Raw genomic sequence first — 24093 nt, 5'->3', positions numbered from 1 at the left:
GGGGGGGGGGTCATCTCATGAAGTATTCATGCAGCATGTCAAGTGTGTGTGTGAGAGAGAGAGAGAGAGGGAATGAGGGGATCAACTGGGGCGATCAACAGCGGTTTTCACGGTTGCTGCGCGTTGACACGACGAGGAGGCGGGGCTGTGAAAAGAGAGAGAGAAGGGGGATGAGAGGGAGGGAGGGAAGGTGAGCGAGGCAGACGGATGGATGGAGCTAGGGAGGAGAGGAAGGTTGGAGCATCGCCAGTGTTTCCCAGCAACAACAACAGCGGCGAGAAGCAGGAATCTACCCGCTCTTCATTCACTCCTTTATTTCTACCTTGTTTTTAATCCGTCATTCCTCCTCTGCTGCTGCCGCCTCTATTAATCCCCCCCTCTCTCTCCTGGAGTTAGAGGAGGAGGAGGAGGAGGAAGGAGGGAGGGAGGGCTGGAGAGGAAAAGGAGAGGCATTGCGATACTGCAGGAACAGACTGAGAAGCTACAGGAGAGAAGAGAGGGAGAGGAAAAGGAGAGGTGGAGGTGGAGAGAAGGAAAATAAAAAATGGAGCAAAACAGGTCAATTTGAAGTAAAATATGGAGGATAGAGAAAAGGAGTAAGTGAGAACGTGAGAGGAAAAGGAAATGGAGGACAGGTTAAGATAAAGAAAAGAGGTAGATATTAGAGTAAAAGGTAACGATAGAAGAAAAAGAGAGGACAGAAGTCAACAGGAAACCGTAGACAGAATTAAAGAGTTGGAAAGGAGAGAAGAAAAAGAGATGGTTTAGTAATGAGAAAATTTAGACAAGAGAGAAGAAGAGAAGGAAAACAGTGGAGAAAAAGAGGAGAGGAATGAGGGAGGAAAGTGAAGGATTGTGTCCACTAATAAAATAAACGGGAGGTGAAACAGGAGCCACGAGGACGGACGGACGCCTCTGAATGGATTTGGTGCAATGCTTGGCTCAGGGATGCTGTTGGACAGAGTGATGTGGAGATGGATGGACACATAGACCAGATTCTGGACGGAGACACTGCTGATGAACTGAACTAAACTTCTTCAAATCTATGCAGGATTCTCCTCTTTCTCATCTTTTGGATGATGTTCCAACACAAACTTTCCAACACAAACTCCTCCGGTTCTTCCCTGAAAACTTCCAGCCGCTCGGACCGACTCTGATCCTGATGAAGGACGAGGATGGACAGACGGACGGACTAACGGAGGATTCACTGATGGGCGAAGGAGAAAGGAGAAAGTGATGCAGTCGACATCTTGAACTGACTGAAACCTGTTGGAATATTTTGAACAAATTCCCTGAGGAGTTTGGAGAGAGTGAGGTAGGGGGGGACCACCAGACTGATGTTGGAATGTGTTTGATTGATGTACAAAGTAAAATCTACAAACTCCCGTAGTATTTAAGGATACGGCTGGAGAAACCCATCGAAAAAATCTAAGATAAATATTGGAATACTCACAGATTTCCTTTGGAGTGTGGTGAAGTGACTCTGATCACAGGAGGTCCGTTTCTAGATGATTTAAGGAAACATGTCAACTGCTGGATATAATTGTTATTGGCAGACAAAGTGAAATAGTAGAAAACCTCTATATTCCTAAAGGTGTCTGGAAAGAATTGCTCTGAAAAGAGGAAACAACTGGACAAACAAATAATTTACTGATACATAAAATGATTTGAGTAGTTTTTATTGACCAACAAAGAAGGTCTTGAAATCCTCCAAAATGTCCTCAGGGTCTGTGGTGAGACTGAGACGGATGATAACAGAAGATACTGACGATGGACGACAGATACGAGTTTACAGACATTATGAGGTGACACTTGGACTGTTGCACTTAATGACAAAATGAGCACTGTCTTGGGAAGCTCGTATGTTCCCCAAGTTATTTGGCCAGAGTTACTGATAACAGAAGTGACTGATGGATGGACGACTAGTGAACTGATATTGAAAACTGAATTAATGACTTTAATCGCCCAGATGTCACTCTACAGATGATTGAAGTTACTAAATTGACACCAGGGGATGTTTGTTGACAGATGTACCAGAACGTTTTGATTGACAAAGTAAAAACTCCAAAATGTCCTGAAGAGTTTGTGTTTGGTTGGCTGATGATGGACGACCGGTTTACAGACAACATTAAACCTGTTGGACAAATCCCCCGAGGAGTTTGGTGAGAACGATTCGACTCAGACCAGCAGGATGGATGGACAGTGTATGGATACCTCAAAGACAAACTGATGGATGGATAGTTTATTAAGGAAACCTTCACACTAGGACGTGTGGTGGGGCTGCTAAATGTGGATTCGAATGATGAATCAAGAAAAATTTTTGAAAAATCCCAAATTTCCTGAGGACTGTGCTGAGAATGCTTCTGAAAACAGGATACAAGTGGATCAACAGCTTGTTTGACCATAAGTAAAAGTTTACATGATGCGATTGATGACGACTAATGATGTTATTTGGACTAAAGGAAACGTAGACCTCCATCAGAATCCCCCCTGGAACAATTAATTCCACGTTGGACATTGATGGATTCTGACCAGTTTCCTCTTTGAGAGATTCAGTTTATCCTGAAAACCATCGTCATGTTTCACTGTCGAACACAGTTTTTATCACTGCTGCTGATACCGTTCATCACCAGATCTCCCTCCTGCCGTGCGTTGTGATTCTTCTCCCCGGAGTAAATCTGCTTCTTTGCAATGGTGAATGAAGACGAGAGCAAGTTTGGACCTGGTTCCTCTTCAAGGCGAAAAACTTTAAGCAGATAATGGATTGGAAGGAACTGTGAGTACTAGAGTTTCTTGTTTTAATCAGTTATATAAAACAATACAGAACAATTATATGACAAGCTTCAGGCTTCAGGGTGTTGGTGAGTCCAGAGGAACAGAACGGACGTTCAAACAGTGAAAGAAAGAACAGACTGTAGATGATCCTACCCATGAAACCAGTTTATCTCTCTGTTATCTCTTTGTTTGTTATCTATTCATCACACGTGTTTTGACCTTGTAGGAGATCAAATATTATGTGACCAAAGAATAAATGTGGGAAAACTAGAAGCAGCTGACTGATCCAGTCCAGTCCATGTGTCCAGAATTCTGGTGCCAGAGACCCCGAGGGAAGTGGTCTCTGTATCCAACTTTACTCAGTTTCAGTGGTGTCACGTTATTATTGCCACAAAACCACATATGAAACGTCCAAAAACCACATGTGCCCCCAATGCTTCACATGTGAAACCATATGTGAATTATTAGCTCTTTACGTGTTGAGTCATGTGCTGATCTTTAAGTTTAATCCTGGTTCTAATCATACGAAGGACGTGATGTGGAACATAAGAAACCATCTTTTTCATGAGTTGTTCTGTTGACTGTTGGACTGTTGGATGGTTGGACTGTTGGACTGTTGATTGTTGGACTATTGGACGGTTGGACGGTTGATTGTTGGACTGTTGGACGGTTGATTGTTGGATAGTTGGAATTATGGATGGTTGGACTGTTGATTTTTGGACTGTTGGATGGTTGATTATTGGACGGTTGATTGTTGGACAGTTGGACGGTTGATTGTTGGATGGTTGGACAGTTGATCGTTGGACAGTTGGGCGGTTGATTGTTGGACGGTTGGAGGTTGATTGTTGGACAGTTGGACGGTTGATTGTTGGACAGTTGGACGGTTGGACAGTTGGACGGTTGATTGTTGGACGGTTGGACGGTTGATTGTTGGACAGTTGGACGGTTGATTGTTGGACAGTTGATCGTTGGACAGTTGGACGGTTGATTGTTGGACGGTTGGACGGTTGATTGTTGGACAGTTGGACGGTTGATTGTTGGATGGTTGGACAGTTGATCGTTGGACAGTTGGACGGTTGATTGTTGGACGGTTGGACGGTTGATTGTTGGACAGTTGGACGGTTGGACAGTTGACTGTTAAACGATTGGACGGTTGATTGTTGGACAGTTGGACGGTTGGACGGTTGATTGTTGGACTGTTGGACTGTTAAACTGTTGGACGCAGCCTCCAGGTGTCAGGTGTGATCGTCTTCAGTCGACTGTGTGTGATGAGGTAACTCGATGTGGGGGTTTGAGATTCTGTTTAGATCCAGATCAGTGATTGGCTGCAGGTCAGGCACTTCCTGGTTCAGGGTCTCTTCAAAATCAGATTTTTCTTTATATTGTTTCACTCTTCAAAGTAAAACATCTTGTTACTGTTGAATTCCTCCTAAAGACAAACATGTTCTGCTGAAAGTAAACGGAGCTCAGTGATTGGATGTGGTTCCTCGGTCGGCCATTTTTCGTATTTTGAAAAGTCTTAATTTACCCAGAATTCATTGCACCACAGTCTGGTTAATGATCTGAACTGTTTGTGCAGTTGATGAATTCAGATTCTGACTGAAACTAGAAAACACTGTGTAAGGTAGAGCTCTCTCCCTCTCCCTCTCTCTCTCTCCCTCACTCTCCCTCTCTCTCTCCCTCTCTCTCTCCCTCTCTCTCCCTCTCTCTCTCCCTCTCTCTCTCTCTCTCCCTCTCTCTCTCTCCCTCGCTCTGCCTCTCTCTCTCCCTCTCTCTCCCCCTCTCTCTCTCCCTCTCTCTTTCTCCCTCTCTCTATCTCTCTCTCTCCCTATCCCTCCCTCTCTCCCTGTGTCTCTCTCTCTCTTTCTCCCTCTCTCTCTCTCCCTCTCTCTCTCTCTCTCTCTCCCTCTCTCCCTCTCTCCCTGTGTCTCTCTCTCTCTTTCTCCCTCTCTCTCTCTCTCTGTCTCTCTCTCCCTCTCTCTCTCTGTCTCTCTCTCCCTATCCCTCTCTCTCTCTCTCTCTCTGTCTCTCTCCCTCTCTCTCTCTGTCTCTCTCTCCCTATCCCTCTCTCTCTCTCTGTCTCTCTCCCTCTCTCTCTCTCTCTCTCCCTCTTAAATCAACACACTCAGTTTCCAGTGATGAAGTGTAAATGTCAGCATTTTACCAACACACACACACACCCTGGTCTTCCTGTATTGGTGGGGACCCTCACTCTCAAACACACATTCACCTTGCAGCACTGCAGTTTGTGTGTTTCCAGGGTTTATTCGTGATGACTGTTACACACACGCATACGCACATGCACACACACACACACACACACACACACACACACACTGTATTCCCAGAGGCTGTACTCTCCCGTCCTTCATGGAAGCTGTAATTACACGCTCCGCTCTCTGACTGGACTCAGTGAGGAGGATGGAGGGATGAAGAGGAGGAGGAGGAGGAGGAGGAGTGCAGGGAGACTCTCTTCTTTAATGATGCCAGAGCTGAGTCTGAGCCTTGTCAGTCCCTCATTGATCCAACACTCCTCCTCCTCTTCCTGCTCCTCCTCCTCCTTCAGTCATTTCACATTACACAGAGTTTATCACATTTATCACTAATAAACACCTGTTGTCTCTCCAACCTGGACCTTGGTTGTCATGGTTACGATAAACCGCCATGGTTCGGTTAGGCTTGGGTTAAAATAAGTACTTCCTTGATATTAGACGATCTTTGCTGTCATGGTTACAACAACAAACAAACGATCAGTTATGGATAATAAAAACATCATGGGAATCGAACAGCGACATCATTACTACGACCACTAGATGTCGCCTAGCAACAGAAACTAACTATGATGTCATGACGACCTGTCTCTGGTGTTGTTGTCTCCAGGGCGGCTCAGAAACTCAGTCTGTCCCGCAGGAAGAAGTCCCAGCCCGGCCCCGCCTCCTCGCCCAGCGAGGCCCCGGGGCCCCTGCTGTACACCGGGGGCTTCAGCGGGGCCCTGCAGCTCTCCCCGCCCGCTGTCCCACCATGCCTCCTCCGGGCAGGGTCAAAGGTCAAGGACACGCCAGGGATGGGGAAGGTAAGGTTGTTACCCAGAATCCCCTGCAGTTGTTGTTCTGTGGCTGCTGGACTCTCATGAGTTAAAAAGTACAGCAGGTTTCTCTTCTCCTCCTTCCTCTTCCTCTTCCTCTTCCTCTTCTTCTTCTTCTTCTGTTGTTCTGATGATGTCCCCACGCTGGTGATCCAGACTCTGGTGAAACATGTTCCAATTGTCACAAGATGAAACTTGAGGGATGTGAAGTCGAGATTAAACATGAGACTCGTTAAAGTCTCACTGTTGTTCACAATGATGTCAGATCCCTCCCTCCTCCCTCCCCCCTCTGGACTCCTCTGTTCCATCACTTCCCTCCAGCTGCAGCTGCTAATGACTACACATCTGTAGTTCAGCTTTCAAGTCTCCATCAAACGATCGGGACTCTTCATGATGTGATCACACTTCATTCTCCTTCATCTCTGCTCCCACCAGCGTCTCCAGGAGTCCACTCTTAGAGAAAGAGAAATACAAGAGTATTTTAATGAGAGTGGGTGAGTCCTGCCTCAGCTCAGACCTCCTGTATCGGAGCTGCTCTGAGATCAGATCAGGATCATCAGAGTGCCATCACACCGCAACTGCTGGTCGTGTAGGTTGTGATGTCAGGACAACGTCTGAAGTCAGTGTCAGTTTGATGTAGATAATATGCTAAACATCAGCTAAACATCTGCCAAACGCCTGCTAATCATCTGCTAATCATCTGTTAAACATCTGCTAAATGTTTGCCTAACATCTGCTAAGCATCTGCTAAACATCTGCTAATTATCTGCTAAATGTTTGCCTAACATCTGCTTAGCATCTGCTAATCATCTGCTAAACATATGCTAATCATCTGCTAAACATCTGCTAATCATCTGCTAAACATCTGCAGAACAGCTGCCAAACATCTGCTAATCATCTGCTAAACATCTGCAAAACATCTGCTAATCATCTGCTAAATGCCTGCTAAACATCTGGTAAACATATGCTAATCATCTGCTAAACATCTGCTAATCATCTGCTAAACATCTGCAAAACAGCTGCTAATCATCTGCTAAACATTTGCAAAACAGCTGCTAATCATCTGCTAAACATCTGCTAAATGCCTGCTAAACATCTGCTCAACATTACGTCACTTTATTTAGTGTGACAGAAACAGTGTCCGTGTGTTCAGAGGTGTGAGGACCAGAGAACCACACTGCAGTAAACCCCTCCTCCCCCTCTCTATTGGTCATAAAATGTGGAGCAGTTTGTATTTACAGTGGAGGAAGTGTCCCTCAGCGATCCCTCGTAAACATCCTGATGGACTGACACGAGCGATGAGTCTGACCCTGCTGATGATGTCACATCAGAGTCGTTTGTTAACTACCAGCCAAAGCTCATTAAAGCTGGATGAAATGATGAAAGGAAGACGTAGTTGAGCTTAAAGAAGTTAATTGAAGTTAATCACTTCAATTCTGTTTCCTGTGGACTCTGGACTGTGTGGGTGAGAGAGCTTCATCTAGAATGAGGCAGCACAGAGAGAGAGGGAGAGAGAGAGAGCTTCATGATTTACACCAGGCTCTGATTTCCTACAGACCTGAGATCATCTGACGACTCGCTCTGCTGACTCATAGCAACCTGCTGAGTCAGCAGCTCCTGACACACGCACACGCACACACACACACACACACACATATACACACACAACACAACAGAAAATAAAGATGGCCGTGGCCTCTGGGACGTCACCCACAGGTATCTGAAGCTCAGAGTGAGCTGCTCCACCGTCGCCTTCATGGCGGTGTCTGACTCCTCCCCTAAGAAGAGGGGTGTGTGTGGAGCTGGGCCTTTGGTGCATATGCTCACCCACCTGTCACTCAAAGAGGCCACGCCCTCAATCCTCCATAACTTAAGTCCTCGTAAACAGTACCTGTAACCAGGTGAGGAGTCGTCAGTTTTATAAACGGACGGATGAAAGACTCAGGTCGTGGTTGTCCATCCTCTCTGACTTGGACTTCCTGTGTGTCTCCAGGTTCGGGTGATGGTCCGGATCTGCTCGGTCTACAGCAGCGAGTCCTCAGAGTCCATGTCCTTCCTCAAGGTGGACGGCAGGAAGAAGCAGCTCAGTCTCTGCGAGACGTCGGGCGGCGGACAGAGACGCTCCTTGGCCTCCGCGCCGAAGACCTTCACCTTTGATGCCGTCTTCTCCCTGGATTCCTCACAGGTGAGTGAGTACGGAGGGCGGGGCTTAGACACCTGTCAGTCATCAGTGTCTGCATCTACAGTTTTAGCTCTTCATCAGAGAGGAAACACACAACAGCGTGTGTGTGTGTGTGTGTGTGTGTGTGTGTGTGTGTGTGTGTGTGTGTCCGTGTCCTAACAAAACAACCTCATTCATAGTCATCAATCTATAATCATTAATTATGATACATGTAGGTCAGTGATGTATTGGATTGTTAGGTGAGACAACACACTGCAGTCTGACAGTAAACATGTAACATGATGTCACATCAAGTGACTCAAACCTCGCAAACCAACGTCCTACAAAGTCCCACAATGCAACACAACACCTCCTTGTTCTGGATGGCAGCGGAGGATAGAGGAACATAAGTTTCACATTGTGTTGTGACATCACCTCCGTGTCATCCTGAGCTCTAACCTCATTGGTCGGTTGGATCTGCATCCTGATAGGCAGAGGTGTGCTCGGGGACGGTGGCGGAGGTCATCCAGTCAGTGGTGAACGGAGCGGACGGCTGCATCTTCTGCTTCGGACACGCTAACCTGGGTAACCACAGAGACACACACACACACAGACACACACACACACACACACACAGACACACACACAGACACACACACACACACACACACACACACACACACACACACACACAGAGACACACACAGACACACACACACACACACACTTTGTTCCACTGAGGTTTTCTTTTCTTTTTTTTGATTGTCACGTTGACTCCGCCCCCTCAGGTAAGACCTACACCATGATTGGTCGGGACTGCTCCACCCAGAGTCTGGGCGTTGCCCCGACAGCCATCTCCTGGCTCTTTAAGGTGATGGAGGAGCGCAGAGAGAAGGCTGGAGCTCGTCTCTCCGTCAGAGTGTCCGCCGTGGAGATCTCTGGCCGGGAGGAGACGCTCACCGACCTCCTGGCTCAGCTGTCCTCCTCTTCCTCCTCCTCCTCCTCCTCTGGGGGCCAGCAGGAGGCCCCGGGCCCCGCCGTGTCACTGAGAGAAGACCCCGTCTGTGGATCCCAGGTAGGCTGCTTCCTCTTACGTCACCTTCACCTCCCCAGCGTGGAAGGAAGTGGCCGCACAGTGACTGTGTTTTCAAAATAAATGCCAGGACACAGGTTGTCACACTCAGGAAAACTGGCACAGTGGAGGATGTTTCCTCAGGTCACCTTCATGCGTTCCCTCTTTCTCTCCTCCTTCCCTTCACCTCCTCCCATCCTCTCCTCTCCTTCGACCTCCTCCTCACCCCAGAGACTTCATCTCTGTCCACAACTGTCCAATTAGTCCTGACCATCTCCCTTATTCTTATTCTGTCTTATCTCCCCGGGCTCCGTCTGTCTGCCACTTTTTATCTCCTCTCACTTTAATTTCCTTCCTCTTTTCTCCACGTTTTCCACTTCCTCTCCGTCTCTATCAAACCTCGTTGTGTCGTGTCGCCGCTCCTCTCCGTTTATTTCTGAGAAACTCGTCACATCCTTCCTCTTTGTAGATCGGACAACGTGATGAAACGACGTCAAACTTGATCTGATGTTACTGAGGGAACAGAAACAGTCAGAGTTCAGACACACTGACAGCAGAGCAGTTTGTCCTGTCCTCAGGTGACTGACAGACGCAGCATCATCAGTGACAGGTGATGTGACCTGACAACAGGTGAAAGTGGCATCAGCAGATGAACATGAGGAGCTGCTGCCTGAAGGTTTTCTACACTCCACTGTCACCTCTCTCACTCTCTCTCTCTCCGTCCATCAGCTGCAGAACCAGACGGAGCTGCGGGCGAACAATGCTGAGCGAGCAGCCTTCTTCCTGGACGCCGCCCTGGCGGAGAGGAGGAGCAGCCGGGCGCCAAACGACCAGGAGGCCCGGAGGAACTCCCACTTCCTGTTCACCCTGCACCTCTACCAGGAGAGGCTGGACAAGAGCAGCAAGGCAGCAAGTCAGTGTGTGTGTGTGTGTGTGTGTGTGTGTGTGTGTGTGTGTGTGTTGAGAGAGAAGTCAACTACAACTCCCATGGTGCATTTCACTGAAAGTCATCCTCTCACAGAGCGTCACACTGTTGAGAAAACAGTGAATTTACCTTCTGAATATCGGGTTAATTCAGTAGTCAGGTGCTCACTGCACCTCTGACTGGTTTCCTCTCCGCGGCAACAGCAGCTGAGACTCATGGGTATTGAAGTTTTTAGAGACAGATTGAGAGAAACAAAGTGGAAATAATTCAAATTGGTGAGAGAAGCAGTATGAGAGAGTTTATCGACTGAAGTCCGTGATTCACACGGACAAACGGGCTCGTTGGAAAGATCAGATCGTCTAGTTGACAACATGTGACATTAAGGATATATATTTACTCCAGTGGGCTGCAGAGGGTTAAAATCTTGTTTTTAAAGTAGAGACCATTGAGTGTGGACGTCAGAGACAAACTAACACTTTGAGTCTAAACATGAGATTTGTTGACATTTGTCCTGACCGGACTCAGTCTGTGTCTCATGTGAACTTCATGTGGATCCTCTGAAAGCAGACTGTGTCCACTCGTCTGTTCGCCGTGGTGCAGCTGTGACACCGGACACCTCTGTTAGGGATCGGCTCGTTTTCCTTCCACTGTTCATGTCTGAACTCGTAGCAGCTAATTAGCTTCACATAGAGCTGCAGAAACATTAAGGAGCAGAAGGGCTACGCTAACGGCGCCCACGTCCACCTGTGGCAGCGCAGACGTTTCCACAGGTATTAGTGATCGACTGCGTCCACAGCTGGAATAAATCTGCATGCTAATGAGCCTGACGCCTCCGAGTCCTCAGTGTGTGTGAAGGCGAGCGCTCAGCTCTCAGCAGTTTGTAAATGTTGCTGATGCGGGTGTTTGATCCTTCGCACCATCATTCCTCTGACTTAATGAAAGCAGCAGAGAGCGATCAGACGTCCTACTACTGTGAGGTGTTGTACATATGTATGCAGTAATATCAGAGTCAGATTATAGACGTGTAACACTTGTTTTTCTTGACAACAGATTTGAATCAGTTTGAAACCAGCCAATCAAAGTGCACGAAAACCTTGAAACTCATTGGTCCAGTCTAGAGACTTGATCTGTGACTTCAACGTCTCAGTGTGACTCTGGACTCCAAATTGAAACTTGAGGTGGGACTGACCTTTGTCGACCTTCAGCCTCTCTGATGCCTCTCCGACTCGGAGTTGGTTCAACTTTCCAACCTTCTAAAAACAGACGAGAGAGCCACGCCGTTACATCACTGTCTACATCTGTCTACGTCCCCAATTTCCCAGCAATCCCAGCACCAAGGAAAACATGTCGGACTACATCGTGTCTGTACAGCTGTTGCTCGTGGCTTTCAAAGCCTACGTTAGCATCCAAACATTTTGATGTTGATTTTTTTTTTTTTTTTCCAAAGTTTTAAAAATGGTGGCTGTCACAGTTTTTGGTGGTTCTTGTTGGTCACGATCACCCCACCCTCCCCTGATCTAAGCTGTTCTTGGTTGTAGACCAGCGAAGTGCTGCTGCCGCTCTCGAACCAGCCGCTTCTCTGGGCGTCAAAACGCAAAGAACCGGTTTGAGATTAGCCCTCGAAAGAGGTCATTGAGATCTGACTTGGGATTGTTGGTTCTGACTGGTACTGGTACTGGACTGGATCAGAAGCAGGACTTACCTGTCTTTTAGAGGGACTTGAATTGGGACTAGTTGGTCTGGAAAACACTGACTTGTCCCATGTCTGAGATATGAGGTTTTATCAACATTGTCTTTGAACAGATTTTTACGTCCAAACTATTTAACTCCCCCCCCCCCGTCGTATTATCAGCTCTGTTTGCTCACAGAGATCAGTTCAGCTCTGAGACTCCTGGTCTGTATGAAGCCATAAAGAGCAGAGACTCATGTTTGGTTTTGTTATTGATAATGACTTTAAACAGCTGTTGACTGATCCTGATCCTCTGTCTGAAACCGCTTCGATTTATTGACGAATGTTTAAACCAGTGAAGCGTCTCTTCACTAATGAGCAGTGAAACAGGCTGTGTGTATGTTGTCTTTTAACCCCTCCCCCGTCTCTTAGTGTCTGGTCGGAGTCGGCTTCACCTCCTGGACCTGGGGAGCTGTGAGACGGACATCAGCAGGACCAGAGAGGGGGGTGGGGGTCAGTGTCTGTCTCTGTCTGCGCTGGGAAACGTCATCCTCGCCCTCGCCAACGGGGCCAAGCACGTCCCCTACAGGTAGGAGCTCACACTCATTTAATGATGGATGGGTCAAAGAGGGGCCCCTGGGGGGGGGGGTGAAGTATGAAGCAGGTAGACAGTCCTGGGGGGTTTGTTATTCAGGCTGATTGGTGTGTGGAGCTCTGTCTTTATGTCCCTGAATATAGACTAGAATATAGGTCAAAGGTCACTGTGACCTCACAAAACATAAATCACCAAGTTATACACTAATTATGAGACAATTTAACTCAAATGTTTATACGGACAAAATGGAGTGATGACATTTTATATCCCAAAGGTCAAAGGACAACTTCCCTGTGACATAATGTTCTGGTCTGTAAGGAGAGGCTGTGACCATATTTCCTGTAACTTGGCTGGTTGATGGAGGAGACAGATTCTAGTTCCTCCTGAAGTAAATTCATAAAGTCCAGGACTCACGTGACGTTCCCGCTCAAACTGAACTTTGACAGAAAGCTGTGCAGCAGTTTAAAGGAAACACACAGATGGCGAAACCATCGGAGCACGTGACCGTGTTTGGAGGAAAAGCACCAACTTGTGAACTAATCATCGTGGGGTTAGAGAAAGACCAGATCTCAGTTTTGTTGTTCTGATTGAAGAAAGTAGAAAAAGCTTAGACTGTAGTTTTTAAATTCAGCATGTGATCATTAAAGCTGTAATCTCACTACAGATCACATGTGGCGTGTACTTCAAAGTCGGCTTCATTAATGTGAAACGAGAGATCGTTCCTGTCGGGGCCCGACTGTTGCCTGGTGTAACGAATGGTTTCTGGGATCCTGTGGGGGTTCTCGGGCCTGACGTACATCTTTGCTCTCTTTTTTTTGGCTAACGAGGGGTTTCTTGATGTATTATTCAGGGACAGCAAGCTCACCATGCTGCTCAGTGAATCCCTGGGCAACATCAACTGTCGAACCATCATGATCGCCCACATCTCCGACTCCCCGGCGAACTACATGGAGACGCTGACCACAGTGCAGCTGGCCTCCCGCATCCACCACATGAGGAAGAAGAAGTCCAAGGTACCGCACCTGTGACTCTGGTCTGACATCGGTCTGCTGATATTTATCACCTGAAACGAATCACTTTGATTCATTTGCCAAATAATTTCCATATGAACACAGTAAATGTCATTAAAAGTCCTTGTGTAATTCTGTGATGATTCAATCCTAACACCAATATAGTGAAAAAAAAGACTAAATACGTTTCAACAATGATCAGAAATATAAATTCTGATTAATAATTAATATATGATAAATCCCACTTGAGGCTTTTACAAGAAAGTCTTAATCTGGCAAAACATAAAAGGACAAAAAATATTTCCAGATAATTGAAAGAAAGATAATTGAAAGAAAACTTAATTTAAATAGTTTTTATTGTATGTGTATGAAAGCTGTAGTAATGGGGCTCAGAGTGATGGGAGTCGCTGGTTTCTTTAAGTCACCATGATACCATGATATACAGTATATATATATATACTGTATATGAATAAAAACTGAGCAGAAAAAAAGAGTTTAAATATTGAATATTTTCTCCAGGCTGAGAAAGAAAAAAAGGTCACATTTTAGTGTTGAATAAACAAATTTATAACGTTGAAGCTACTTCTTTAAAGGGAATATCAAGATTTGAGAGATTCATTGGTTGTTAGTTGAACATCCCTCAGATTATTGTGTGAGGCTGGTGACAGTTAAAACTCTGATCAGGTCAGAGTCATGTATTCATAATTCAGTTATACGTAATTCAGCCGAGATGTGACAGATAATCAATATGAGTGCTCCTGCGGGGGCGGCGGCCTCTGAGGCTTTCACACTGACAGGTCGTATTTGTGTTTTGTAGACTGAGAAAGCCTCATGGAAACATGCTCATACATGTCATTGACATTAGCTTTAGTCCAGCCCACAGTGTGCACCTTTAACCTCGGACTGTGTCGACAACGCTTCAGAAATTGATTTTCCTTCAGGCCGATCGTTTGTTAACTCTGTGTTACATCTTTGTCTATCTGCAGTACGCCTCCAGCTCATCTGGAGGCGAGAGTTCCTGTGAGGAAGGCCCATCCCACCGACCCCCGCACCTTCGATCCTTCCACCCTCGGACCGTGGCCCTTGACCCGGACACGCCCCTGCTGCTCTCCAGTGATCCCGACTATTCCTCCAGCAGCGAACACTCCTGCGACACCGTCATCTACATCGGGCCAGGAGGGACGGCCGTCTCGGACCGAGACCTGAGCGACAATGAGGGACCACCCTCCTTTGTTCCCATCATCCCCTCCCTGAACAAAAAGCGGGTCAAAGACACACCCAGGTCTGATGGTGACCACTTCAAGTGCAACACATTTGCAGAGTTACAGGAGAGACTGGACTGCATCGATGGCAGGGAGGGCCCGGCCACATTCGGTACAGAGGGTAAAGCAGCACAAGCAGCAGCACTTAGGACTGGAGCTACTAAACCCACAGAGGTGACATCTCAGCCCAAATCTGATAAGAACTCCTCCCAAAGGGTCTTAGAAAGCACACCCACCGCATGCACAAACAAACCTGATCAGGAACAATCCAAAATCTCCTCAGCTGGTTTGGACACTTCCAAACGGACAAGTGCAGACGGGGAGAAACTTTCAGCTACCCCCTTTCAGCCAGGTGTGGTGAGGCAGAGTGGGACAGAGCCTGTAGTGCGAGAGAAGGTCTACCTCAAAGGAGGTGGACCCAAGCCGTCTGCCTCACCATCCTTACCTAGGACATCCAGGGCAGCATCTCAGCCTGGTGAGGTTGTTGCTAGGACTCCCCCAGTGGGTATGAGTCAACAAGCGCTGAGGCAAGGCCAGCCACTGGGGCCACGTAGCATGGGAAGGGCCCTTCATACAAGCAGAGGCCCCGTGGAGCTCAACAATCTCCGGGCATCACTGTTAGGAAGATGCCTTGACAGGGATTTCCTGAGGACTACAGTTACACTGCAGCAGCCCGTGGAGCTGAACGGCGAGGATGAGCTTGTGTTCACGGTCGTAGAGGAGCTTCCTCACGGTCTTGTCCCAGACAACGGCCGTCCCTCCAACCTCCTCAGCTTCAACAGCGACTGCTCTCTGGAGGCCTTTGCCTCTGGTTCTCGCCCTGTCAGCATCATCAGCAGCATAAACGACGAGTATGATGCTTACACATCTCAACAAGGAGCCATGGGACCTGGAGATGATGTTGGAACCAACTTCCAGGAGATGTTTTCCCGACGTGGCAGCGAGCAGTCGTCCATTGGCTCACGACCAAGTGAAGAGACTGCTGACTCAGCTGAAAGAGAAGATGCTCGTTCAACAAGCAGGCTTCAGCTGAGGGACAAAAATATGTCAACAGAGAATGCATCAACACTGACCTCACCAAGTATATTTCATAGACAGCAATTTTTGCAGCATGGCATCAAGAGCTCGTTGAACGACAGTGGAGTCTGTTTCTCAGAGCTGGACAGTGACCCTGCGACTCCAAACAAACCTTCATTTACCAAGTGCCCTCCCTCCCCTGACTCAACCAAAGCCTCTCTCAAAGGCTCTCTCAAGGTGAGAGCCAACACTCTGAACTCTTCACTGTCAGCCCAGATTCCCCATCACGCCTCCCATTCCAGTCTTCCCAGGAAAACGAAGCCTACCTCATCTGCAGGTGTGGGCTGCAGCAGACAGGAAGGCAGACACGATGACTTTTTGCTTCAGGTAAGCAGCCACTTAGATCCCAGAGAGGTCGAGTTTCTCTCTGCAGGTAAGCCATCAAGAAGTGGCGTAAGCAGCACTTCCTCTAAGAGGCCCAGAGGGAATAGTAACAGTGTACCTCGTCCACCAAAGGCACAAGTGTCTTCTTCAGGTCAGAGGGTTGTGGATGGTTGCGAGAAGTCCAGCAGCAGGAGAGGAGATACTCTGATCAAGCTGCCACGACTCACCCGAGGTGCAACAACTCTAGGAACTGTTTCCATCCCCCAGAGTTCTGAATCCAAATGGGGTCACGAGACCACGTCAGTGACCGGTACCCTGAGGTTTGCTTCCTTGGGAAAGAAGTCAAATGGCCAGAGAAGCAACACCATCTCCAAGTCTGGATCTGGAAACATATCTCCAAGTGCCTTAAAAACAAGCAGCGACATTGGGAAGTCCTCATTCCCTAAAACATCAACCTCGGTGGAAGAATTCACCGCCAGGCTCCGGGCAGATTCATTCAGCCACCGGACATCGAGCTTAAAAACTGAACATGGCTCAGCCAGGACATCATCAAGCCTGAAGGCGCGAAAAGCAGATCCCTCCAAGCACTACGGCAGTCTGTTGTCTCTGGAGAGATGTGACAGTCAAGCCTTTGCTGGCTCCAAGTCTGAGCTGTTCAGGGACAGCAGTGCTGCTGCTGTAGGAGGTAACAGCAGGTCAAATAGATCAGTGTCAAGACTTGGGGTTCCAACCTCTACCTCCACATCTGCTTCTTCCTCCCAAGTTTCTCCTGGTATCTTTGCAACCACAAGCAAACTGGGGCAGGTCCGAGTCGGCAGCAGCTCCCGAGCAGCAGTTTCTGGTGGGTCGAAGGTTCGAACATTGTCTACCAGCAGTTCCAAAAGCCTGAGCTCCTCCCCGAAACCTCCTGACAATGCATCTGGACGCAACCCCAGCCTACCGCTAACCAGTAAGTCCCCTGCTCGCTCTGGGATAGGAGCCAAGACGGGAAGAGGCACCATCATGGGCACGAAGCAGGCCATCAGCAGGGCGGCTAACAGCAGGGTTAGCGAGCTAGCTGCTGGGAGCCCAAGGAAACAGCTCAGTAGGGGGCATGGACTGACAGGAAGTGATGCCACTGACAGCGGTACTAGTAGTGTCAGTGGTTCACCAGTCAACACACCAATACCATCACCTTACAGCAAGATCACTGCACCTCGGAGGCCCCAGCGCTACAGCAGCGGGCACGGCAGCGACAACAGCAGCATCCTGAGCGGGGAACTGCCCCCCGCCATGGGCCGCACCGCCCTGTTCTACCACAGCGGGGGAAGCAGTGGCTATGAGAGCATGATCCGAGACAGCGAGACCACCGGCAGCACTTCTTCGGCACATGACTCCATGAGCGAGAGTGGTGTGTCCTCGTCCAGCAGGAGCAGAGTCTCTAAATCGCCCAAGAAGAGAGGAAACGGTGAGTCCATATCGTGTGGATTGAAAACAGTGGCATACAATCTGAATTATTCTGTTATGTTGAAATTGACTGGAGCTGGAGGTGAAAGTTTCCAGCCTGTCAAAACCTCTATTTTCAGGGTTCTGGGTTCTAACCTGCCAGAGTTTGCATGTTCTTCCTTCCTCCAACAGTCCAAAGACTTGGAGGTTAGGTGCTGATTAACGGCTACAGGTTAAGTTGATATATAAAATATATACTGTATGTATATATATATTTATATATATCTTACATATGCTGTTCTCGTAGGAGCCGACTGAGACATTCATCTGGTCTGTGTTTGTTGCTGGAGGACATTAGCATCATTGTTATTTGATTTCCTTTCGATGGATTAAATCTTATATTTTTCTGGGTATTAAAATCGTAAATTGTGAATGAACAAAAAACAACAGCTCATGAGGATGAATGTAAAAAAGAATTGTCTTAACCAGTTATTATTAAAGTTCATGTGACAGTCAACAACTATTTGTGAATGCACTGATTCAGAAATGGAGAGAGCCATAAAACTTATTAACATTTTTATGGCTTTTTCCAAAATGTGCTGCCATCCATCAGAGTGTGTGATGACGGGATGAAAGTGGCTGTTCTATATAATGTTTTCATGAATGCTGAGCACACGGCGGAGTGCAGGTATTATTGCTGTGGGAGCGTCTATCAAAGGCTGCTCTCCTCACCGGTTCCTCGCTGCATGAATTCATCTCAGCCCGACGTTATCCTAAAAAAATCTACATTATCTGGGACGATGTTGTAGTGTATTCCACCTTACAGCAGCTGATTGTGATTCATGGCGGCGGTGGCGATGAACGGGTCAGGCAGCCTGATGCATATGGAACCGGCACCGTGTGATCTGCCTGCCATCAGTCCTGTGGATCTTGGCTCGTTTCTGCCTCATGAATATTTCATGAAGCCGCCGGCAATTCCCGGTGTACATATCCAACTCCAATTATCACCCACACACACACACCCCCCCATCCACTGCACATCACTCCAAAGCGCACACACACACACACACACACATGTACGCACATACACATACACACACACACACATACACACACACGCACACACACTCCTCCTCAATATGTCACTATTTCTTCGTCCTCACTTTGAGACCCAGGGTGTTTAATGAGCTCTAATGGCTCTTTGTTTGTGGCGCTTGCTGGTGCTTTTCATTTTACCTTTATTTATTTATTTGTTTGTTTATTTGTTTATTTGATCGGGACAATACATGTTAATAAACATCAGTACAAGCACAAAATGTAAACACGACAGATTGTAGCAAAAATGCTAATTTACATCGTAGTCCCTGAGCAGGTGACAGAAAACAAAAACATTACAAGCCACAAAACAGATAGAAATATAAAATATGCCAAATAAAAAAAGACAAATATATGTTTCTGCAGGTTGAGTTAAAGTGAACACAGATTTTTTCTTTGACTTAAAGTTATAATCTGTAACTTTTCCCCATTAAAACGTCTAAAAACATCTAGACCTCTGTTCTATGTTCTATATGTTGTTGAGTTGTGTTCTTACACCATCACAAATGTTTCCATCAGTCTCAAACCAAAGAAATCTGTGATTTTAATCATGATGACGTCTCATTGGTCGCCTGTTGATGACATCATATCCTCTATGATCATTTGTCAGTGTGTTCGTCTGACAGAAACTCAACATTGACTTTCATCTAGTTTTCTAGTTTTCCTCTGAGCAGTTACGTCTTCAGGGCAGACTGAAAGCTACAGTGAGCTAGCAACGGGCGCTAACTGGTTAGCATGCTAACTTCAGTAGAAAAAAAGAAGGGTAGAAATAGAAGCAAAACTAAAGGGTTTGTTTCCACCTCTGGAGACAGCTGTTGGTGATTAAAGGAATTCAGTTTGATGTTGAACTCACGTTTCTTCTAGACTGATAAGTAAACAGCTGCTAATGCTAAGGTTAGCCATGTAGCAATAGCAAAAAATAAATATAGCTCCTTTAAAAGTTAACTGCTTTATTCAGTGTTTCTCCTGGTTTAATCCCCTGGTGTGTTTGTTGTGGAGAGGAGGAAACCTCTGTGGCTCATTCAGCTGCTGCTAAAAACCTGCTGAACGTCCGGTTCATGAATAATCAGAGAAACAGTCAGAAGAAAGGTTAGCATCAGTCTCACCTCCAACTCTTCCCCTGAGTCTCTGTCCTACGACAGCGTCGGTAGTTCCTCCCCGTTCAGGGACACATTGAAACGTGTCACCTCTATTGGTTGTTTTTCAAACATCATACACAGCGTGTTTTTAGTGTTTGATAAGAGACGTGATTTATTACAGATGCAAGACCTGAGGAGGCGTTTGTGTCTTCAGTAAAAATGAGGCATCATCAGCGAACATGTGAAGGCTCCTGTCTGGACATGCATTAGCTCGTTGATGTAAGGTGTAGATGAAGGTGCAGCAGCAGCTGTGTGACGGAGGTTCTGATCAACACTGACAGACTGACACTGATTTAACTGACTGAGAGGAGGAGGCTAATTAGAGCTAATTAGCAGCCTCGTCAATATATTGTATGTCAAACGTGCTGTTGTTTGGTGACATGTTATAATTTAGTTGGTTGGATCATCTCCAGTTTGTTGATGAGAAACTACAGGTTCACACAGAGAGATCATGTGACCGACTCAGTGAGAAACTGCTTCACACGTTTAAATGACACTCAAACCTCAGAAAACGTTGCCTCAACTTTATATTCATTTTATTTTATTTTATTTTTACTTCGTCAGGTTTCCTGCGGCGGCGTCTGATCCCAGCTCCTCTGCCGGACCCCTCCTCCCTCGCCAGGAAGGTGGGGGGTCAGTGGGTGGACGTGCCCCCGCTGGGCGGCACCCTGAAGGAGCCCTTTGAGATAAAGGTGTACGAGATCGACGACGTGGAGCGCCTACAGAGGAGGAGGGAGGTGGTGACGGGGTCAGAGGTGAGGCAGGCTCCCATCTGCTAACACTGGAAACACACACACACACACACACACACACACACTGGAAACACACACACACACACACACACACACACACTGAAGAGCAGGATAATGAGGAAGTGTCAATCAAAACACAAGAAGTCAGGAAGGATATCTGTCACTCTATAATGTAAATTTAATAACATGCAGCAGAGCAAGTACACCTGTACAGGTATAAAATGTCCTATACATATACATACTGTAGGTATATGTGTGTGTGTGTGTGTGTGTGTGTGTGTGTGTGTGTGTGTGTGTGTGGAAGACGACGTGTAGCTCGTCTTCATCACTTTCTCTCTGTTCTCTCTCAGCAGCCGTTCCATGACGTTGAAAAGGTGAGTTGTATATAGAACTACATTATTACCCATCAGCCCTCAGTGTTCAGTTCAGATCAGCTGACTCCGTCAGGAGCTGCTGTATGGAGTCAAAGCAGTGCCATAAAAAAGAATGAATCTATGAAAGAATACGAAAATAAATGTGGAAATATAAACAGGAATAAATAAGTAAATTACAAAAATGTGGAAACAGAAAGAGAAACACATAAAGAATTAAAGAAATAAAACTTTTACCTTTTGCTTTTCCTTGAAGGGCCAAGCTGTCAATCAATCAAGCAACGGGGCAGAAGTATTTTTTTATATTCTTTTATTTATTTGTTCTTATATATCCACTTTTTTTTAACTTATTTAATCTTTTATTTATTTCTGCTTTTATTTCCACATTAATGTTTTTATTCTTTTATAGATTTCTTCTTTTTTTCGGCACTGCTGTGACTCCATACTCAGTTCTGCTCTTCCTGATCTGACATCTGGATCTGAGTTTCTTCTTCCAACACCTGTGTGGAGGTGAAGGAGGAGGGGAGGCGGAGCCAGCTCTCTGTCACCTGCTGTCCTTAATCCTCCGCTTTAAATCTACAGCTGGCAGATTAGCGCCCACGCTAATTTTATCTCCGGCAGGCTCCTAATTAAATCCAGCAGTGGATACAGATTAAAGTCTCAGAGCAGGTTAGCCCCCCCCCATCCCCGCCCCGCCTCACCTGTATAAGTAGGTGGACGTGTCACAGAGCCTCTGACTGGGTGTCTGGTCCTCAGGGTCTGCTCTACTTCAACGCCCGGCTCAGGATGCTGGAGAGGCGGCAGCAGCAGATCCGGGAGCTGAGGAGCAAACACGAGCGGCTGAAAGCGGAGCTGGAGGAGGCCAAGAGCCGGCTGATGCTCCGCCCGGACAGGTGGAGCGGAGAGTGTGAGTACTGACTCTGTATGTTGTTATAATGATAAGATGAAACCTGTGACCTTTGACCTGAAGGAAGCAGAGCTGGAGCTTGTGCTTCCTGCTTCAGGAAGCTGTAGCTTCAGTGGATTTTCAGAGTAAAAGCTTGGCATGTGCTACATGCTACAGAGGTACTGCAGCTGGAGAGCTAACGGCTAACATGCTAACATTATCAGGATGGTTTATTATTGGTTTGTTATTGGTTTGTTATCAGTTCATTGGTTTGTATTGGTTCAAAAGGACTTTAAAGTCTTTTACTCGCAGATTTGTTTGTTCTGTAGACCCGGTCCTCACGTCTCTTCCTCTCTGTGTCCTCCCTCCAGTTGACGTGGACCAGGACCTGGACCGGGAGTCCCAGGAGTACTTGGAGGCTCTGGCTCAGGTCACGGCGGATCTGGAGTACTGCGTCAACCTCTGCAAGTCCCGCGTCATGATGGAGACCTGCTTCGACATCGCCGTGACGACGGCCGCCGCTGTGCAGGGAGGTCAGCAGGAGGTGGAGGTGTGAGGGGGGAGAGCTGTGACATCACTTCCTGAGGATATCATCATCTCTCTCGCTCCACAATAAAAGTCCAGAGAAACAGAGTCTGCAGACGCTGACTGAGAGAAGTGACATTAGAATCACCACAGACACGAATCCAGAGTTCATGACTGACGCTTTGATGAAACGCTTTGGCTCATGCTCAGTGACACTACGGAAGGTCGTACTCACAAATACTTTAATCTCGTTATCTCGAGATAACGAGATTTCATCAGGAGAAAACGATTGTGTCTGAACCTCATACACTTGGTGGCAGTAACTCGTTAGCTGACGAGGACTGATTATCCTGATCCTGTATGAACATTTCTGCGCTTGATTGAAATATTGTAATGTCTCATTATTATTTGGAGATAACGGATTAAAAGCATTTGTGAGTCTGACTTCTCTCAGCCTCCATATGAAGAGAATGAGCGTCATGTTGAAGAATCTCATCATGGTGTAGAAAGAGGATGAAGAGGCGCTGAGACACTGATGAACGGGTGAATTACTGTCCAGGACTGAACACCATTCATTCATTCATTCGTTCATTCATTCGTTCATTTGTTCATACAAAGACAAACTGAGCTGCAGAGACAGAAGTAAAACTGCATGAGGACAACATGTCTCTGAGGGGCAACTGCAGCAAACTGCTGGTCCTGGATCAGACTAGTGAAGATAAACATCTCAAAATGGATGAAAGCTCTGGAAGTGCCTTTCTATTTATGATCTGGTTTAATTATAATTTCCCTTGTTTATTGTGTTTTTCTATGTTTCATGTCTGTGTGTTTATTGGTGCTGATTTAAACCTTTACTGTCGTCATTATGCAAACTGATGATGTGAGTGTGAAGTGAACTGTGTTTGTGGGAGAAAGAAAAGGAGAGAAGAGCTTTAGTTCTGATTGATCTGCCTTCACACCGTTTCTCTCATGTCAGACTCTCACCTCCAGGAAGTGAAGAGCGTCTTCTCAGAGTCAGATCAGAACACACACATCATACACATGGTTTTAGATCCAGTGTGACTGAATCTAAAACGCTTCCAGAGGAGATCGTCACCTCCTGCGTCCAGAGCCGATAACCGATCAAATCAAAGGAACAAGACGCTGCTGCTTCTAGAAGAATCCTCCTGGTTCCTTCAGTATCACAGTGAGACAGAACATCATGATACACAGCTGATCGCAGCTGATCGCAGCTGATCACAGCTCATACACAGCTGATCGCAGCTGATCACAGCTGATCGCAGCTGGTCACAGCTGATCGCAGCTGATCGCAGCTGATCGCAGCCGGTCGCAGCTGATCACAGCTGATCGCAGCTGGTCACAGCTGATCGAAGCTGATCGAAGCTGGTCACAGCTGATCGCAGCTGATCGAAGCTGATCGAAGCTGATCACAGCTGATCACAGCTGATCACAGCTCATATACAGCTGATCACAACTGATCACAGCTGATCACAGCTCATACACAGCTGATCACAACTGATCGAAGCTGATCACAGCTGATCACAGCTGATCACAGCTGATCACAACTGATCACAGCTGATACACAGTTGATTAGGGTTGCAAAGGTGTGGAAAATTCCAGGTAAATTTCTGGAAAGTTTCTGGTAAATTGCCATGGGAAGTTAAGCTTGGGAAGTTTGGTAATATTCCATATTGGAAACTTTCCATCGGAATAATGGGAATTATTGGGAATTTAGGGGAACTAACTGGGAATATATTATATATATATATATATACATATATTATATATGTTTATTCCACAGGCTCAAATGTCTGCCTTCAATAGTCTTTGTGCCTCAGGCTCAAAAGTTTGGTCCAGTTTTATAGAAATCTCCTGTACATGTGATGGAGGCGTGCACAGTGCCAGTAGGGGGCGTGGTCTCGTTAGCCATGCAGTAAGCAGTGTG

General features: G+C 46.8%; 1 protein-coding gene across 1 annotated transcript in view; it reads left to right on the top strand.

The window, feature by feature from the left end:
• The window catches only part of LOC111646181 (kinesin-like protein KIF26A), a 38279-nt gene extending 14858 nt beyond the window's left edge, over positions 1-23421 (top strand). The window contains exons 7-18 of the mRNA XM_087170887.1: positions 5656-5848; positions 7854-8045; positions 8513-8606; positions 8810-9096; positions 9823-10006; positions 12120-12276; positions 13133-13295; positions 14279-17402; positions 20179-20369; positions 20717-20740; positions 21494-21644; positions 21995-23421. Coding sequence (XP_087027013.1) covers positions 5656-5848; positions 7854-8045; positions 8513-8606; positions 8810-9096; positions 9823-10006; positions 12120-12276; positions 13133-13295; positions 14279-17402; positions 20179-20369; positions 20717-20740; positions 21494-21644; positions 21995-22179 — 4945 coding nt within the window. The 3' untranslated portion in view covers positions 22180-23421. The remainder of the gene's footprint in view (positions 1-5655; positions 5849-7853; positions 8046-8512; positions 8607-8809; positions 9097-9822; positions 10007-12119; positions 12277-13132; positions 13296-14278; positions 17403-20178; positions 20370-20716; positions 20741-21493; positions 21645-21994) is intronic.
• Positions 23422-24093: the final 672 nt, after the last annotated feature.

This window comes from Seriola lalandi, unplaced genomic scaffold (assembly GCF_002814215.2).
Source record: "Seriola lalandi dorsalis isolate HSWRI2012SDOR001 ecotype SW California unplaced genomic scaffold, Sedor1 jcf7180002054966, whole genome shotgun sequence".
Classification (NCBI taxonomy): Eukaryota; Metazoa; Chordata; class Actinopteri; order Carangiformes; family Carangidae; genus Seriola; species Seriola lalandi.
Note: the sequence above shows the minus strand (reverse complement) of the source record. Positions and strands in the feature narration are given on the sequence as shown.